This window comes from Malus sylvestris, chromosome 14 (assembly GCF_916048215.2).
Source record: "Malus sylvestris chromosome 14, drMalSylv7.2, whole genome shotgun sequence".
Taxonomy (NCBI): domain Eukaryota; kingdom Viridiplantae; phylum Streptophyta; class Magnoliopsida; order Rosales; family Rosaceae; genus Malus; species Malus sylvestris.
The window spans coordinates 2,486,852-2,505,855 of record NC_062273.1 but is presented as its reverse complement, the minus strand read 5'-3'; the positions used below and the strand labels follow the sequence as shown (position 1 = coordinate 2,505,855).

At 39.4% G+C, this 19,004-nt stretch overlaps 5 protein-coding genes across 5 annotated transcripts; 4 read left to right on the top strand and 1 right to left on the bottom strand.

The window, feature by feature from the left end:
- Nucleotides 1-1,680: 1,680 nt before the first annotated feature.
- Nucleotides 1,681-5,912, top strand: LOC126598509 (rho GTPase-activating protein 5-like). The gene is made up of 5 exons (XM_050264877.1): nucleotides 1,681-2,761; nucleotides 3,705-3,825; nucleotides 3,969-4,088; nucleotides 4,264-4,494; nucleotides 5,011-5,912. Exons 1-5 carry the CDS (start codon nucleotides 2,307-2,309, stop codon nucleotides 5,641-5,643), a joined length of 1,560 nt encoding a protein of 519 aa, XP_050120834.1. The 5' UTR covers nucleotides 1,681-2,306; the 3' UTR covers nucleotides 5,644-5,912.
- A 979-nt stretch (nucleotides 5,913-6,891) lies between these two features.
- LOC126600393 (uncharacterized) lies at nucleotides 6,892-8,721 on the top strand. The gene is made up of 8 exons (XM_050266974.1): nucleotides 6,892-6,951; nucleotides 7,079-7,180; nucleotides 7,291-7,353; nucleotides 7,503-7,604; nucleotides 7,724-7,879; nucleotides 7,967-8,086; nucleotides 8,252-8,361; nucleotides 8,469-8,721. Exons 1-7 carry the CDS (start codon nucleotides 6,892-6,894, stop codon nucleotides 8,348-8,350), a joined length of 702 nt encoding a protein of 233 aa, XP_050122931.1. The 3' UTR covers nucleotides 8,351-8,361; nucleotides 8,469-8,721.
- LOC126598507 (putative pentatricopeptide repeat-containing protein At3g11460, mitochondrial) lies at nucleotides 8,375-10,867 on the bottom strand. The gene has a single exon (XM_050264875.1). The coding sequence runs from the start codon at nucleotides 10,808-10,810 to the stop codon at nucleotides 8,990-8,992; it is 1,821 nt and encodes a 606-aa protein (XP_050120832.1). The 5' UTR covers nucleotides 10,811-10,867; the 3' UTR covers nucleotides 8,375-8,989.
- A 105-nt stretch (nucleotides 10,868-10,972) lies between these two features.
- Nucleotides 10,973-16,103, top strand: LOC126598508 (signal recognition particle 54 kDa protein, chloroplastic-like). Its single transcript, XM_050264876.1, has 14 exons — nucleotides 10,973-11,217; nucleotides 11,345-11,480; nucleotides 12,323-12,492; nucleotides 12,730-12,882; nucleotides 13,006-13,083; nucleotides 13,198-13,323; nucleotides 13,443-13,545; nucleotides 14,046-14,146; nucleotides 14,515-14,652; nucleotides 14,739-14,882; nucleotides 15,052-15,127; nucleotides 15,237-15,322; nucleotides 15,471-15,596; nucleotides 15,777-16,103. Exons 1-14 carry the CDS (start codon nucleotides 11,032-11,034, stop codon nucleotides 15,879-15,881), a joined length of 1,728 nt encoding a protein of 575 aa, XP_050120833.1. The 5' UTR covers nucleotides 10,973-11,031; the 3' UTR covers nucleotides 15,882-16,103.
- A 918-nt stretch (nucleotides 16,104-17,021) lies between these two features.
- LOC126598532 (uncharacterized) lies at nucleotides 17,022-18,500 on the top strand. The gene is made up of 2 exons (XM_050264898.1): nucleotides 17,022-17,309; nucleotides 18,073-18,500. Exons 1-2 carry the CDS (start codon nucleotides 17,193-17,195, stop codon nucleotides 18,241-18,243), a joined length of 288 nt encoding a protein of 95 aa, XP_050120855.1. The 5' UTR covers nucleotides 17,022-17,192; the 3' UTR covers nucleotides 18,244-18,500.
- Nucleotides 18,501-19,004: the final 504 nt, after the last annotated feature.

Sequence of the window (19,004 nt, the reverse complement as noted above, 5' to 3'; positions counted from 1 at the left end):
AAGTGAAAGTAGACGAGGAGTTATACACGAGTTTAACCAAGTTGGTTAAAAAGTAGATGGAGAAAGATATTTGAGTTTAACCAAGTTGATTAGAGCAGTATGATCAGTGATCTATATCTCCTCTTCGTAACTGAAATGAATTTATTGTAATTATCTTATCGTTCGTATTAAAAAATGAAATCCCCTAACTTTGATGTTAACTGCCTTTCATTTGCCTTTCACATTCATTTGATTTTGAGCATAAACTTGGTTTAGCAAATGTTTGTTAGTTTGTCAACATGGTTTAGCAGATAAAACATGCTATTATTAACTGTCATTCCACCTTAAACTACAAAACAAAAGTCGTTAAATGCTCCCAAAAAGTCCCAACAAACAAATATGCATGTCAATTGCCTTAATTTTTTTTTAATCTCAAGTAAGACTTATGGCCTCCATTTTCATAACTAACCTTAAATGGGATCAAGTTGGTAAGAATGTGATTTCATAATTACCTCCATAAACTAGTACGATACCATTTCCTTACACCTTTATCATACCAGAAATTTAAAAAACGAATAATTTTAAGTACATTAAACACTTTTAACCATTTTTACATTTTTTAACTCAAGAACATAGCTACTTAAGTCTTCTCTAATAAATGCTTAAATCCACCCACAATAACGACAAACCAAAAGCTTTGTTCTCTTCTCTATCTATCCAAGGGATGGAAGGGGAGAGGCCTTTGGTGTCCCCCCTCTTAAGAATTTAGGCCTCACATTCACTAGCCAATATGTTTTTCTCTCGTGTCTTTTTTCGTTCATGTGTCAACATTCTGGTGTCTTAGGCGTAAAGGAACCACACCAATCCATCCCAAATTTGATGGTTAAACTCTACTGCGGGCAACAATACTGCAGGGGATATCCACAAAATGAAAAGTTTTCGCACTCTATTTTTCTCATCCGCACTCTTCATTTTGTTTCTAGCTTTTTCCTTCACCATTGTTCATGTTTTTTTTTTGTAGCTTTTAGACTAAATAAAAAATGAAGAGATATAAAACAAGAGAAAAGTGCAAAAGAAATAAAATAACAGGTGTGAAAATCACAATCGGCTAAGGACTCCCTAATTTGAAGGTTAGTATAGTGCTCTCTTTAATTGTTACAAGAGAAAAGCTTGGTTTCTTAAGATTGAGGATGAGTTCCTGCTTAAGATATTTTATAACTGATTTATGGAATTTCGTATTTATGATCATAATTATTTATATTATCAATTACTCTATACAAATCATGTATGCTAAACAATCAATTAAAACTAATATTTTTTAATCCATAATTTGCAAATAGATAGATGGTTCGTAATACTTTTATCGAATTCATTAATATATTTTTATACAGTTTAATTACTAAACGATCTCATATTATTTTGATTTTTTGCACAAATGATCGCAACAGTGATTTAGAATATGCACGGATCTAATCATGAAAATGAAATTCTGTGAATTAACCACAAGGTATCTTGAGAGGAGCCAAGTCTTTTCCTTGTATACATGAGGAGGAGATAGAGAGAGGCACATAATTGTCATCATAACGATATTAAATCAATCATACGTGATGTTTTAATTCTTTATTCGTTAGTGCACTATTAATTTGGAATACCGACATCAAATGTTGCATAAAATTCCCAAAGGAAAATGGAAAAGCTTAAGGGTCAAAAGTTGATTGGCTACCAGAGAACGATGGAAAGATCAAATCACTGTTACGAGAGAAACTCAAAGCCTTTCATATTGCCCATAATAAATCTTTAGCTACAGCAACAGCAACAGCAACAAAATCCAGATAATATATATTTGGATGACTTTGCTGTGAAGTGGAAACACCACCACCACCCCACCTCCTTCTCCTTTCTTTTTCCTTCTATTCCTGCAAATCTATACCTCCATAACAGTAAACAATTCAATATCCACTCTCTCTCCTCTGTTTCTCTCTCTACTCATCTCCATCCCCATCTCTCAACCTACCACTCAATCTCCCCTTCTCTCTCCTCCTAGTCTCTCTCTCTCTCTCTCTCTCTCTCTCTCTCTCTCTCTCTAAACTCCTCCCATCCTTGAGTTAGCATCAAAGACAGGTATTAAAAGAAAGGAGAAAAATCATGAAAAGTGATGACAGTCACGTCTCACCCGCCTCCTCCAGAACCTTTCCTTGAATCCAACTCCAACTCCAAACATTTCACAATCCCATTATGGGTCTTCCCAGAGTCTCAAATTTAGTCAAAAACCCAATTAATTAACCCTACAATCATCACCAAAAGACTACTTCATTTTCCTCCAAAACATGACCGAGGTCCTCCAATCGCCGTCCCCATCTCACTTCCCTTCCTCTTCAAGCTCTTCCACTCCATGTGCTGCTGCTTCACCTACACCCAATGACTCACCATACCCACATGCCTTTTTAGAGGACACCCTCCATGGGTATTTGGGTTCGGAGGAAGAAGAGGAAGACGAAAGCGAAGACGAAGAGGAAGAAGAGAGGAATAGGAAGGAGAGGGACAGAGAAGGGGATCAGCTTTCGCTTCTGACCCTTTTGGTCACTGCTTTCAGGAGGTCTTTGATTGGTTGCAGTAGTAGTAATAGTGCAGATAGTGCAAGAGGGAAGCTTTCTTCCATGGAGATTGGGTGGCCTTCGAATGTCAGGCATGTTGCCCATGTCACCTTTGATCGGTTCAATGGGTTTCTTGGTTTGCCTGTTGAGCTTGAACCTGAGGTCCCCAGGAGGGCTCCAAGTGCCAGGTCCATTGCAAATTTTCAATCTTTTTCTTGGGGTTCATGTATAATTCTGTTTTGATTGATGGGTTTTTAAAGTTATGGGTTTCTGCTAATTGGGATTCTTGAAAGTTTTTATCTTGATAAAGTTGGTTTGTTGAATTTGTATTGGGAATCCCTGTGTTAGGTTTTCATTTGGTCAGATTGGGGATAAAAGATTTCTAAGGTGTTTTCTGGGTGGGGTTTGAAGCTGCATTCTTTTGTTCGGATATGCCTTGCTGGAAATTTTCCGTATTATGTCCTCGTTTTGTTTTAGTTTCTGTGTTGGCACATGGCATTATTTTGCTGTGCTTGCAGGTATTTGGTGTACTGATTCTGCTCTGTAGAATATATTTTTTTCCATCACAAAAGACTCGGCAATTATTGTACCTTGTTCCATCAATTATATCCTTCAACATGTATCAACCAGGAAACAATGGATGCCAATTTTCTGTTTACTTTATAATATGTCTGTTGTACTAGAATTTCATCACGATTCAACTCTACGGTGATGATGTGCTGTCAAATTTGAGTACTGTTTTGATTCTAAATATGCTTTGTTTTGCTCGTATTTTGGTTTTTTCTTGAATTTCAAATACTTGGAAAATGATTGTCGGTGTTCATGTTTTACACCCGTGTTTTGTTTTGAGTGAAGGAGTTGGTGCTTTGTCAGGGTCAAGTAAGATGAGAAATATGTTTGTGCTGCCAACTATGGTTTGCAATTTATATCTAAATGTAATATAGAGAATAAGCACTGGATTTGGCTCGTTGACTTCAATGAAGAAAAAATGGGACTAGATACGCCTATGTTCTTTATTGATACTTATAGTCTGTTGTATATTTATGTTTAGTTTTCTTTTTTGTTTTTCATTTTAACAGCATCAATAAAGTTTAAGGTTAAGCACTATACTGACATTGGTTTCATCTGCAGTGCAAACGTTTTTGGGGTCTCAACGGAGTCTATGCAGCTTTCATTTGATGCCAGAGGGAACAGCGTCCCAACAATACTCATTTTGATGCAGAGACATTTGTATGCACAAGGGGGTCTACAGGTATATCACTCTTTGGCTTATATTCCTTTCTTCCAGCACGTCCAGGATAGAATGTAATTAGAAGACATAACTTCGGACACTTCGTTGTCATTCAAAGTTTCAAACTACCTTCAATAAAAACTGAAGTTCACTCATACATGCAGGCTGAAGGAATCTTCAGAATTAATGCTGAGAACAGTCAGGAGGAGTACGTCAGGGACCAATTAAATCGGGGAGTGATACCAGAGGGCATTGACGTGCACTGTTTGGCCGGTCTTATTAAGGTAAGGCTTTATCATTAATTAATGACTAGTCGTCTTCTTTGTTCTTCTTTGTTCCATTTTATTGTCATTGATCAATGTCCCCTCTCCCAATCAACCAAAAGTGAACTCATCCTTGAGCGCTTCCAGTTCACAAAATGACATTTGATGTTAAAATTCATGTACTGTTGCTTCTCAGGCTTGGTTCCGAGAACTTCCAACTGGTGTGTTGGACTCTCTAACACCAGAGCAGGTAATGCAGTCCCACTCGGAAGAGGAGTGTGCTGAACTTGTTAGGCTCCTACCTCCAACAGAAGCTGCGTTATTGGATTGGGCAGTAAACCTAATGGCTGATGTTGCACAAATGGAACACTTCAACAAGATGAATGCGCGCAATATTGCCATGGTGTTTGCACCAAACATGACTCACGTGAGTGAAAACTTTACCGTCTAAGTTTGTAGAAAAGAAGAAAAACAACAAAACTGAAAAGTACCCCGATTTCATGCATAATCTTTGTTTTTAGCGATATCCACGCCAACACGTTCTATATACTAGAGTAGGAGCCAATGTGTTAACTCAAATATCAGACTATCATAATGAATGCATTTGGCAAGTTTTGTTCAAAGCTTGAAGATATTAGAATGAATTAGAATGGGACAAGAAAGAGGTATAGTTTTTGGAGGGAGATTTTATTGCAATGCTTGGTTATTTTGTTACAAGCTTAGTATGTTCTAAGGCCCGAAATCAGTCTTGTTACGAATCGCCCAGGAAAAACCATTACATATCTGATAAATAGGCGGTGTGATTAATTTCTTCATCCAGTATCTTTTTTCAGTTTCCAGTTAGGGTGATGTGATAGTCTTCCTTCAGCATGTTGTCGTATGTTTAAGCCACCCATCATCAAATTACTTTTATTAACAAGTGTGTAACTTTCATTGTTCACAGATGGTAGATCCTTTGACTGCATTGATGTATGCTGTCCAAGTGATGAATTTCCTCAAGACTCTTATTGTCAAGACACTAAAACAACGAGAAGAATCTTTGGTGGAAACAGCACCTATACCCCACCTAGAGCCTTCTGACGAGGATGAGTACCAAAGCACTCTTCAACCATATCACAAAGAGGCCAACGAGGAGGCTAACGAGGAAAATGAAGAGGAGGGCGTATTTGTTGGTGAAGAACCTGATTCACAGAGCCCCCTTCATTCTACACAAAATGATCCCACAAGGGCAACAACTGAAAGTGGATCTCAAACTTTCCTATCTTCTATCAAGAATATCATTCCGGGAGGAAACTGGTTTCTGGCAGATAATTGTCCTTGTGAGGTTGTATCCCAAGTTAGCCCTTTGGCAAACGGGCCCCAAGAAGACGGTTTAACAAGTTCAGGTAGAGAGGCACAACCAAACATTTGGAAGAGCAAAAGTGGTCAATCAAGCGGTCCGAGTCTGAAAAGGGGCCCCAAGAAGGTAAAAGAGCAGCTGCTGATTCAAACTGCTGTGACTGCAGACAAGAGCAAAAGAATTGGAATTCTTAGCCGCATAAATTCGAGGACGGAGCTGGCTGAAGGTTGGCGTTGAAGAGTGTTTCGGAGGTGTTTTCGGGTGTTGGGGAGATTTGGCTTTATGTTTGTGTCTCCTCTCCCCTGTGGAATGTTGTGTATGTCTGTCTGTATGATGTAATGTGTGTGTTTACATTTGTTTGTGGATGAAGCTTCTTAACCTTGTCCCTTGTACACATTTCCCCAACCCGATCTAACATTTTCTGTATTTTCAAGTAGAGGTTGGAAAGTCGTTGAAAATTCATTGTTTCACTAGCAATGAAATTAGAAATATGTATTTCATTGAAATGTTTAATTCAATTCGATAAATTAATAATCATAAAAGAAAAAAGTGTCTGTCGATATCTTGGTACACCGATATATTTATATTAAGGGATGAGAGAAATAAATTGGTTACGAACTTGCCATCCGAAATTCGAATATAAATTTTTTCTCTTACAAGTTAAAATAAATACACTAAATTGTAGTATTAAATAACATATCTATATGATATTTAATTAAAGTAGATTACTAATTTAGTCAAGTTGGATTTGGTCTGATCGGTCTATTAGGCTTGGCCTTGAACTAATTTGATTTGTTTTGTTGGGTTTGCCTCAACATCATTTGAAAAAAGGCTCACAATGAGCTAATTAGTTCAAATTCTTATTTGACGAGAATTGAATATAAGATATCTTACTTACAAGTAGGCCTGGCATTTTGGACCCAACTCGTTAACCCGATCCGACCCAACCCGTTAATATTTGTATTTGGGTGGATGCTTAACGGGTCGGGTCGCTAACGGGTGAACCCGTTAACAACCCGTTAAATAACGGGTCACTTTGGGTCAACCCGTTAGACCCGTTAGGACCCGTTAACACCCGTTAGCACCCGTTAGTTGAGGATATTTTAGTAATTTTAGTAAAGTCTTAATAACAAAAAATAAACTTTATGCAAAAATAATAATAATAATAATTGTTAACGGGTGTTAACGGGTGAAACGGGTGACCCGTTAGCTTAACGGGTCGGGTTCGGATGATCCGCTAGCTTAACGGGTTGGGTTCGGATGACCCGTTAACTTAACGGGTCGGGTTGAACCCGACCCAAACCCAATAAACCCGACCCGTTTACATGTCTACTTACAAGTAAAGAACAATACCACTAACCGTAGTATTAAGTGACTATTCTACACTGATATTGGATTCATAAGAAAATCAATTGTACATGGGTTGACATACAAACCGAGTTTTATCGACTCGGTTCAATTATTTTCGTCGAATAGCCGGTCTGGATGGGGTGGAGCGGGGAAATAAACAAACAAAAGCGAGCGGGAGTCGGGACTAGTGATCGGGTCAAGAAATTCCCGCTCCATATTTTGTCATAAAACCCGCCGAGCCCAGAACCCAAACCTCCACAAGTTTCTACCTTTCCTCCGTCTTTGCTTTCATCGTCGGAGCAAAGTCGATGTTTCTTAGCAGTCTCACAGCACCTTCAAAGAATTCTCAAAGCAAATTTTCTTTTCTCTGTGTTGGTACTTGGTAGACGCCAGCAGCGGCAAAGTTAGATTGCTTTCTTCAGAGGTAACCCCAACTTTTTGATTTGCTTTTACAAGTTAAAGAACATGACTGTTTGTGTTGTTTGTATGGTTAATGTGGATATCTAAACATTCTTTTGTTTGATACTAGATCAGACAAACCATCGAGTTGATCCGAGATCCTTAAACTTTAAAAAGAACAGTCATGGGAAGCCTGAGGTATGCTTTTTTTTCTTACCAAGTCTAGTGAAAATTGTTGTCATCTATGCTCCCATTTACTTGGCTTGGTTTTTCTTACAGTTATGTTCTTTGAGCTCCTTAATTTTTCCGGTGTAAATTCTGATTGTTCTTGTAGCTTACTCGAGTAGGTAGAGTGGAAAAATGCGGATGGCTGGCAACCACCACCGTTGCATTTCAACCTCTCGCACACTTCTTCCTTGATAGCTTGTGGAGTAACGGTGGATTCACCGGTAAGTATTCGGAGTATTCAAGTGTGTATATATATATATATATATATAATTATGTATGCATAAATATTGTTGTTGATGAAGTTATAATTTGGAAGTTATGTGATTGATTCGTATTTTAGATTGGCATAGATGTGGAAGATAAGCAACGGAAGTTGAAGAAGGAAATTTTAGCTTTTGCTCGACGGTACTTTTCTTCTCATGAAGTGGAACATTTATCTTCTATTTCGGACATTGAAATTCAGCGTCAACAGTTTACAACATTATGGACTCTCAAGGTCTGTGAGACTGATTGAATAAGGGATTAGGGTTACGTTTTTCTCAAGCTTTTTCTTATTGCCATGGATCTCCTTTCTCCTTTCCAGGAGGCATATGTGAAAGCATTGGGAAAGGGCTTCTCTGCTTCACCGTTTAAGACCTTCACCATTCGATTCAGGGATGCAGCTAAGGGAGGCGTCGATTCATCTGGGGATGTAAATTCTGAGGTATGTCAGACTCGTAAACAAAAATTTATCTAGCCGGAGCATTGTAGGTCTCCTGTTCACATGTCCAAAAATTACTTCTGGTCTAAAAAATATCGGTTTTAGCATGCAATTTTACATATCTTGAGAAAGTTTTGACCTCCATTTGATTATTCACTCTGTTGTTAGATATCCGAAATCAGTGTTGAACCTCACGAGAAATTGGCAATTTTCGCTTCTAGAGTTGGCCGGCTCTCATTATGCTGCGATTTGCATGGAAAGACATAAAAACATTGGAGGTGAGATCTTCCGTTTTCTTTTTCGTTAATAATTTTTATAATTATTTTGGATCAATCAAACGATTGAGAAACAAGTTCTACAAAGTATAAATTTTAACAATTTCCAGGTAAAGAAAACGCTCCGATAGAATTGACAGTGTGGAGAACTATTCCGTTTGTTGAAGAAGAATGTGTTACAGGAACTGATGCGGCTGTACCAATAGGCGGATTGAATTGTCTTCGTCGTCTTGCTCCACTAGTATAAAGTTTTCTAGCCAGTGATTCTGTTGAACAGTTGGTACTTCAAACCCATGTATTGTTACAGAAAATTTCCACGAACCCACTAAATCGGAACTGAGTTTGTCCGAATTAATTTGCCCATCGCTTGCAGGAAACTTGTCCTCTGTCATTGTGTTTGTGTGTTCAATAGCCAAAAGCCGATAAGTAATGAAATTCAAGCCAAGATAGTGACCTTCACCTCAACTTTTCTCATGATTTCGAATCCAAAACCTCCTTTTTGATTCGAACTGTTTGAACTGGAACTAAATTCAACACCTTGCGATGCGCAGTTAGCAGCATGACAGGGAAATATTTGATGATTAAGCTTCTTCACCACGGCTTGCTGACTTGAGACGCCTGTGAAGAGATATCACCAGTAGTCTTTACAAGAACAGACCCCATTCCTAAAATGGTGAAAACGAGTTGCATCTCTGACAACAAACTGGCGATCGACAATCCTGCTTACCAACTTTATGAACAAATGACAGTCTCCGCATACCCTCAGGTTCTTTATCACTACGATTTCGGTCCCTGGTGCAGTATTTAAGAGCGCAAATGCAATTGCCAATTTTTCACTGTGAACTAATTGCTCTTCGTTTCTTCCTTGATCATTCTCATCAGACACGCCAGGTTCCATCATTAAATTTTCTAATTCATCCAGCATCCTATATATTTCTTCAGTCTGACGATGGGTTCTGTCGCCAGCCAAGAAAACATGAACTGTTCCTTTGCATTCGACATAGCTAAACCCTGGCTCCTTTTTGAGCTTCCTTTCCCTCATCATAACTCGAACCTTCAAAACCCCCTCTAGATTCTTCGCATCGGAGTATATATTCGACAACAACACATAGTAACCGATATTGGTTGGCTCAAGCTCGACGACATGCTCAAATGCTAACTCTGCCAGCTCTACGTTTTTATAAATTTTACAGGCACCTAAGAGGGCACCCCATACTGCACCATCAGGATTTACCGGCATGGACTCAATTAGCTCCTTGGCTTCCTTGAGTCGACCTGCGCGACCTAAAAGATCTACCATGCAAGAGTAATGCTCTGGACCAGGCTGCAATCCATATCTTTTCTCCATCGCAGCAAAATACTCCAACCCCCTATCAGTCAATCCCGCATGGCTACACGCAGACAAAACAGTCACGAAAACAGTTTTGTCAGGTCTAATTCTGGTCATAACCATTTTGTCAAAGAGCTCCAACGCAACCTCTCCTTGTCCATGCAACCCATACCCACCTATAATCGCCGTCCAGGAAACCAAGCTTTTCTGAGGCATGGCATCGAAAATAGTATGAGCCTTCACTAAATTACCACACCTAGCGTACATATTAACCAGGGCATTATTCAAATACGGATTAGAACCAAATCCGCAAGACTCTATCCGCCGTTCTACCTCACGTCCAATGCCCTGTGCACCAAGGTGAGTGCAAGACGAAAGAACACCAACTAGTGTCACAGGATCAGGACAAACACCAAAAGACTCCATCTCCTTATACAAGCTCAAAACATGAGTAGCGAGCCCGTTTTGCGCGTACCCGGAAATCATCGCATTCCAAGTAATCAAACCCTTCTCAGGCATTGCATCAAACAGCTTCCTTGCATGATCAAGCGACCCACACTTCACATACATAGTCAGCAAACAATTCGTCACAGACGAATCAATGTCGAAGCCGCACTTAACACTAGAGCCATGAAGGCACATCCCAAGCCCCAAATACACCGGAGCAGCGCACCCAGGAACCAAACCCAGCATCGTAACTGAATTAACCGCCACGCCCGCCTCCCTCATCCGACGAAACAACAAAACCGCGTCAGAAAATCTCGAATTCGAAGTGTGCCCAGCTATCAACGCATTGTAGCAAACAGTCAGCTTCATCGAGAGGAGATTTTCATCGAACACCTTCCGTGCATCGTCAACCAAGCAACACTTACAGTACATCGAAACGAGAGCAGTTTGCACAAAGGGTTCGGGTTCGCAGCCGGTTTTGAGCACGTGGCAATGGAGGAGCGAGCCGGTCAAAGGAAGCGAGAGCGCGGCGCAGGATTTGAGAGCGAAGGGGAAAGTGAAGGCGTTGGGCGAGTGGCCACGGCGGAGCATTTGGCGGTAAACAGTAAGAGCTTCGAAGAAGAGACATTGCTTCGATAGCTCTCGTAATCGAGCGTTCCAAGAAGACTCCCACATCGGGTAACGCTCGCAGCTTACACTGCAAAATACGTGTAAGCCAATTCAAAGCGTTGCTGCACGTGATCGATTTAAGAGGGCACGTGATGCTGAAGGGTCCATGGTAATTGCGGTGGTCCGCGAAGCATTTTATCACCCAAACGAACTAGATAGCAGGCTTGGATTGGATAGAGTGACCAGCTTTGGCCCGAAAGACCAGAAAAAGAAAAATCTCAACGGCGATGGAAGCCGTACATTTCTCGACCGTTGCTTCCCGCCACTTGTCTACGGCGTCGCATTCCGTGTCCACCAACAGAGGCTTCTCCGGTTCCAAGTACGCGGCGGCGAGGAGTCCGGCGGTCAAGCTGGGATCATCCTGGACTGCTTCTGGCAACCCAGCTTGGCTCACTTCTAGAAACTTGTTCACTGTATGTCCTCAAATCTTGTTTGGTTTCCGAGAAAACGCAGGAAAATAATATGGAATTTGAAATCGGCACTGAAAGTTTCGTACATTTTTTTTTGCTGATAAATTTGTGTTTGGTGAATTGTTGTTAGAGGGAGATATGGGGTTGGGTGAATTCGAAGCAAGTTACGATTGCTCGGAAGGAGTTGCGGGGGATTGTGAGGGCTGAAATGTTTGGCCAGTTGACGAGTGGGCTCGAATCGGCTTGGAGCAAGCTCAAAGGCGAAGGTTTGCTTCTTCTGAACTTCTTTTTTCCTTCTACGATTTAAAATTTTGAATCAAATTTTCTAGGGTCTAGTGAGTTCTATTAAAAAGCACTTGTTTGGGATTGCTTCCGGAAGGGTTAAAGTTGTTTTTTAACAGCCAAAAACAGTACTGGAATGTAGAAGCGCTTTCTGGAAAGCACTTGCTATTGCTATGTGCTTCTTTGGAAGCACTTGCTATGTGCTTCTTGGAAGCACTTGCTATGTGCTTCTTGGAAGCACTTCCTATGTGCTTCTTTGAAAGCACTTCCTATGTGCTTCTTTGAAAGCACTTCCAAGTTCCAAATGTTTTTCCAGGAAGCACTTGGATTTATAATGAAGTTTTTCTCAGTGCTTATAATAAAAGCACCTGTAGAAGAAGCACTTATGAGTAGAAGTGCTTCCTACAAAAGCAGTCCCAAATGAGCCCTTACAGAGTTAAAGTTCCAAATGTTTTTCCAGGAAGCACTTGGATTTATAATGAAGTTTTTCTGCATGCTTATAATAAAAGCACCTGTAGAAGAAGCACTTATGAGCAGAAGTGCTTCCTACAAAAGCAGTCCCAAATGAGCCCTTACAGAGTTAAATTGGAGAGGAGAAAAACCCTTCAACGAGTCACTTTTCATTTTCTAATTGATTCTTAGTGGTGGACAAATTTCATCTATGCGCTTCTCGAATTGAAGAGTCGGCATGATTTATTTTTACTTTCTAAAGTATTGGCCTTGAAGTGTTTTTCTCTAAAGTGTAATTTTATCAAGGCTTCTATGTAAAAAACCCTTTAAAATTCCGTAGCATGATCGCACCGATCACTGGGTTTTTGTACTGCAGAGGTTTTGACTAAGGAGAATATTGCGGAGCCTATGAGAGATATAAGGAGAGCTCTTTTGGAAGCTGATGTGAGCCTTCCTGTTGTAAGAAGGTTTGTGCAAGCTGTCAGTGACCAGGCTGTTGGTGTCGGAGTTATTCGAGGAGTGAAGCCGGATCAGCAATTGGTCAAGGTAACTTCACACACTGTATATGTTGAGAATGAGTCCCACATTGATGGGAGGAGGGACCTTGCATGGGCTTATAAGAGGTTGGGCTACTCCCCTATTGCCAATTGGTTTTATGGTGGAACCTCAACTTTCTTCAATATAGCGATACAGGATTCTCTTGCTTTTCAAGGAAAAGCTAGGTAGTCTATTTGAAGCATCGATTCCTAATGCATTATGATAGTCAATTGCGGCTTCTTTCAGATTGTGAATGACGAGCTAGTGAAACTGATGGGTGGAGAGGTGTCTGAACTTACCTTTGCAAAATCTGGTCCCACTGTTATTTTATTGGCTGGCTTACAAGGAGTTGGGAAGACGACTGTATGCGCAAAATTGGCTAATTACCTTAAGAAACAGGTGCATTTCCACGAGCATATCCCACTTCCATACCATTATTATATGCATTGGAGCTATGCAAAATTTATTTTTTTGCTTTTCTTTTTTTCCGTTTTCTGACCCCGTGACATACACCACTCACAGGGGAAGACTTCTATGCTTGTCGCTGGTGATGTATACAGACCTGCTGCTATTGACCAACTTGTAATTTTAGGTGAACAGGTATGCGATTTGCATTGCCAATAAAGTGAACGACTTTACATTTCCAGAGAAACTCTTATGTTCTAAGTTTTTGGTCGGCGTTCATTCTTATGTGAAAGTTGAAGCTTGAAACAGGTAAAAGTGCCTGTGTATACAGCAGGGACTGACACTAAACCTTCAGAAATAGCTAGGCAAGGTTTAGCGGAGGCCAAAAAGAAGAACATAGATGTAGTAATAATGGATACTGCTGGAAGGCTTCAGGTAATTCTTTTACGAATGTCATTTTTGTGTAATTCTGTGATGATATTTTGAGAACGTATGCTGGTTATATTAACTTTGTCTTGAGTTTCTTTATGCTTTTGTTTTCTTCTGTTTATCAGATAGACAAAGGAATGATGGATGAGCTGAAAGAAGTTAAGCGGGTTTTGAATCCCACAGAAGTTTTGCTTGTTGTGGATGCAATGACTGGCCAAGAAGCTGCAGGTGTTCAGATTTCAGGCTTATAGTTCAATTTTTGATGTATTTTCAAGTTTAATCACCCAAATATACAGATTCTATTTTCTTTCCCTTTCTTTGGTTATTGCTGCAAAACTAGACAGAGAAGAAGAACAAGCATGGTTTTTTACTGTAATCTTTGTTTTGGTAGTTTTTGTGGATCATATCTCTGTACCCACTTAGGAAAAGAAATATGATCTATCTGCAATTTCATGTACACATAAGAGTTAGGAAATTGGTTGCTCTACTTAATGTTCGAGATAAAAAACCAAATTCATACCATCTGAACTGAATTATGAGATTCGTAAACTCAATTGTTAATTTGTATCATATGTCATCAATTTGCATGTCATTTGATGTTCTTAGTGTGTGAATACGCATTGACGCAATTCAAGTGATCATTGTTTCAAAAATGTAATGTTACCATGCCACAAACCAAATTATGAATACTTGTAGAAGTAAGCTGACTATTTTCTTTGAGTTTGCAGCTTTAGTTACAACATTCAACGTAGAGATTGGGATTACTGGAGCTATTTTAACAAAGCTAGATGGGGATTCTAGAGGTGGAGCAGCTTTGAGTGTTAAAGAGGTTTGCTTGTTGTTGCCTTACTTGTTTTGTCATAGTAATCTCATTTTTTCTGCCCCATTTATTATTCATCATTAAATTTCGAGTGAGTACGAAGCTAAAAATAAATGTTTATGGTATAAACCATGATTTGAAAATCTCAAGGGAATAGATAATTAACTCTTTCTAGAGGAAGAATCACTTATGATATTGAAGTTTGTATAATTTATCAAGAATTTTGTTTTCAATAGTATTCAATATTATTCATGTTTGCATTTCTCTATAGCATTCAGATGACGTAGTTGCGTTTTGAAGCATCTCTTCTTGCTAAAATAGTTAAGCTACTCAAATACTTTTCTTTAATTGTTTTCCTAATAATGAGTTAATGTCAGGTATCAGGAAAGCCAATCAAACTTGTTGGGCGAGGAGAGAGGATGGAGGACCTTGAACCTTTTTACCCAGACCGTATGGCGGGACGCATATTAGGAATGGGAGATGTTCTCTCATTTGTGGAAAAGGCGCAAGAAGTTGTGAGTGGGGTTTTATTCCTCTTTGTAAATTCCACACCCAGATTCCCTGAATATTTATATGAGTTCTAATTGAGTTGTCAATATAGATGAAACAAGAAGATGCTGAAGACTTGCAAAAGAAGATAATGAGTGCAAAGTTCGATTTCAATGATTTCCTAAAACAAACTCGTGCTGTTGCACGCATGGGTTCCATGACTCGTGTTCTTGGAATGATCCCTGGCATGGGCAAGGTATGAAAGGCTGTTTGGTTCCATTCTGTGTATTTACTTTTAGGAGGTTGTATTTGATTCGGTACACATACAGTTATGACCTGAAATTCAATAGTTGCTGAGATCCAGCGGGTTCCTTATTTTGGTTTTATTTAATTCTTAGAACTTTCCAATTTGCCTGACTTAACAGGTTACTCCTGCACAAATTCGAGAAGCAGAGAAGAGTTTGAAGATAATGGAAGCAATGATTGAAGTGATGACCCCCGGTATCTTATTCCTTTTGATTTATTGAAACTACCATTTAATGAAAATACTGCTGCTTCATGGTGCGCTGCGGGTTATATATGGCTTTCTGATTCTCATCTTTGATTACAGAGGAAAAGGAGAAGCCAGAGTTGTTGGCAGAATCTTCAACCAGGAGAAAAAGAGTTGCTCAAGAGTCCGGGAAAACAGAGCAGCAGGTATGTGCAATGGCTACCTACGGTTTAAGTGTCCCCATATCAGCTTCCCCGTAAAAAGGGCTTGCGGATGTTGAATGTATATTTGTTTTTCACAATCAGCTGCTGCTACTACATATAACTGCAATGTTCTTAATGATGTCAATATCAGGTGAGCCAACTTGTTGCTCAACTCTTCCAAATGCGAGTTCGTATGAAGAATCTAATGGGTGTAATGGAAGGCGGCTCTATTCCTGCACTGAACAATCTTGAAGAATCTCTCAAAACTGAACAAAAGGTGCTTCACTTTCCATTACTTTTGTTCGCTCTCGGTAATTTATATGCCATGCTAATGAACTGTATAAAATGTCCCTGCCATCTAGTTTTGCCGCGCACTTAGCAGCTTTTATTCATTTTTCATAGACTGTTGTTGCATGGTGGATACATCTTTTACGGTTTGGAATTCTTCCTTTGTCAGGCTCCTCCTGGCACTGCAAGGCGGAAACGACGATCTGATTCAAGAAGGCAGTTTGTTGGCTCGGCATCTCGGCCCGGTCCTCGTGGTTTCGGAGGGGGAAACTGAACGAGCATAGCTAGCGGGAGTTCATGTCAATGAGATTCGTGTTCTCAGTATTTTACACTCTAAGAGATATGTTTGCGTACAACTCTACAAGTATATTACATATTCTCCATGATTGCTGTAGGCCATGTATCAAGCTCATTGTATATTCACTTTTTCTGTACGCCATCTGTTTTTTGTATTAATGGAAAATTCTTGCATGTTGCGTTGCAACACTCTTTATGACGTCACTCGTCCACTTCCGTGTGCGATTCATGATCATTGATATCGATGATGTTAGTGGAGTCCACAATGAATCAATAGTTAGATTTCGCCCACCTGCCTAAGCATTCTGGTAGCAAATATCTAAATCTTAACTGATTTTACATATCGTCTCCTTATAGTTGTAGTGATATAAAAAGCCCCATTTATTGTTCAATTCATATCAAAGTGAAGTAAAATATTGGAAAAAATTAGTTATAAGTAACAATTTAGCTAAATTCTAGAATGAATCGGTCATTATGGTTCAAAAATTTTAGCCATTGAACAAGGATTCAACGACTGAGATTCAAAAACATGACATGAGCCGATTTATTCTTAGAAAACCCCACAATTTAGGTTTTTGAATGGGAAGATGATCATCTCCGGATTCATTTTAGGATCCTCATATCTTAGCCGTTCATCGTACATCGTGCGGTCAGTTTTCGTCAGATACTATTTGTGTTTAATTTTAAATAAAAAAAATCAAATGATTTCTGACTGCACGATATAAGATGAATGACTAAGATGTGGGGATCCTAAAGTGGATCTAGAGAGGATCCTCTTTCCATTCAAAAACCTAAATTGTGGGGTTTTCTAAGAATAAATCGGCTCATGTCATGTTCTAAAATCTCAATCGTTGAATCCTTGTTCAATGGCTAAGATTACTCATTCGCTCTAGACGAACACAAGAGGAACCAAATGTCTGAATTTATTTGTGTCTTGGATGACTAGTGAGTAGTGACCAAGGGCTTTCCTCTACGCAACAATCTCTCGTCCCTTCACCCTCCAAATGCGGATAGGCCTAGAACGAGTCACGGGTGGATTTGTAGGACAGTTTACGACAAAACAAGAAAGTAGACTCAGAAAAACATGACAAACCGTTGCACCTCAACCTAAAGAAATCAACACGTGTGTTCCAAGAAAAAAGCTACTGACACGTGTCTCTGCCTCACATCTTCTCTCTCTTTCTGCTTCTGATATCTCTCGAGTCTCTCCTCCCTTCCCTTCGTACCGCCGTAGAAAGAAAGGAGAAAGAACACACAGAAAGAAAGAAAGAAAGAAATTGCAAAGAAAATGGCGGATTCGACATTTCCAGCAGCTAATGTGGATGCAGAATTGAATCCAGGAACTAACAAGAACTTTGAGGAAGACAGTGGATCGTCTCTAGTAACTACCTCCAAGGAAATCAAGGTGATTTTTTTCAACGCTTGAATTTTTGTATTCTCAAATACTTGTACAGAATCACAAACTTTTAATAAATACTATAACTCGTGAATACTAGGACTTAATTGAGGAAGCACAAAATGTCGTTTATATATATCCCGTTTCTTGTTGATTTCTTTCGGTTTCCGTAGTTGTTTATTTATTTATTATAATTAAAAGTTTGTAATCAGTCTTATTAGCGTTGTGCGTATACAATCATATTGAATAAATAGTGATTTCCGCAATCATATTTTGTAGGCTTGCACTCCTCACCATACTGTGATGCTATTGATAATTGAATACAAACGTGCACTTCGCGGTTGTTGCTTTAGCCAATTTTGGGGTCATCGGTCCTCTGATTGTATTTGGTTAGATGTAGTTTTTGAATGTATCTAGTTTTTCTTTTGTGTAAAAGAAAAACATGAAAATAACTGGAGGAATGCAAGTTTACAGAGTGGAATGTGAAAATCGTTTTATCGAAAAGTGATAAGTACGCGATGGGTTTGAAGGTTGGTCCCACGATCTTAGGTAACCAAATCTCTAATACCATGCTATACAATCATTAACTCTTACAAGTGAAGTTATTAGTGAACCTCATAACCCTTTTAACAGCTTATTTCAAGCTAACACGAACACTTTTAGCAACAAAGTTTCGTAAACAAAAAAAGTCCGGAAATCTTGGTATTCTTTTGTGCCTCTCTTCTGTATGCAGTGCAGTCTTGCTAATAATGTTGCGCTGTTTATTTTCAAGGACAAATTAGAGGCTGAAGAGAGAAAGCAGCAGAAGGAGAAGGAGAAGGAGAGGGAGAAGGAGAAGAAAGATGCAGCGCAGACGCTCAAGAAAAGCATTATTATCTCAGCGGTGGTCGTGGCTGTAGTAGGCGCGATATTTGCCCTAACCAAGAAATTGAGAGAGAAGTGAACTTCGACGCCGAACCAAATAGAAGCAATATGGCAAAATTTTGCATCCTTCTTCCCCCCATTGGCTTCTCTTTCTTCTACCGTTGTTATTTTGAAATGAACATGCATGATGTCCATTTGGACACACTGCGTATGTACTTTCAGTTAATTTGACGTAGATTAATTTGGTAATTCTCTGTCAAGTGTCAACTATATATACATTATGAAATTGTGTAAGGAAACATATATGCAATCTAATACAATGTTCCTTTTGTTGTTTTCCCAAGAATATTGAATAAAATTCAGTTCAAATATGGCTGGGGAGGAGTTGCATGGAGAACTAATGCACTAGCAAAAGAGTTTGGGGGAGGTGCTTGAAACGCGCCATCGCAGTTTTGCAGACTTGAGCTCGATAGAGCGATATTGAGAGTTGGATTTGGAATACATCTTGCAATAAGTTGGTCATAATTAGGTATACTTCATGTTATTTAGCTAAGACAATTTGGAATACAACATGCAGTAAGTCAGTCATAATTGGGTATACTTCATAATTGGGTATAGTACATCAGATCACGACTTCTCAGTATTGGTAGGATTTGAGCCAACCACAGTGGGTAGTTGGTTCTATCAAGCTTGATGTTCACAACAGTTGTCATAGCGGATGAAAAGGGGTTCATGGAATTCATTTGAGGATTGGGGGGGTTGGGGGTGGAGTTGGCTGGCTGGGAAGAAGCTATGTTGTTGTTGTCGGCCATGGAAAAAAAAAATTGCAGGATCTTGTCG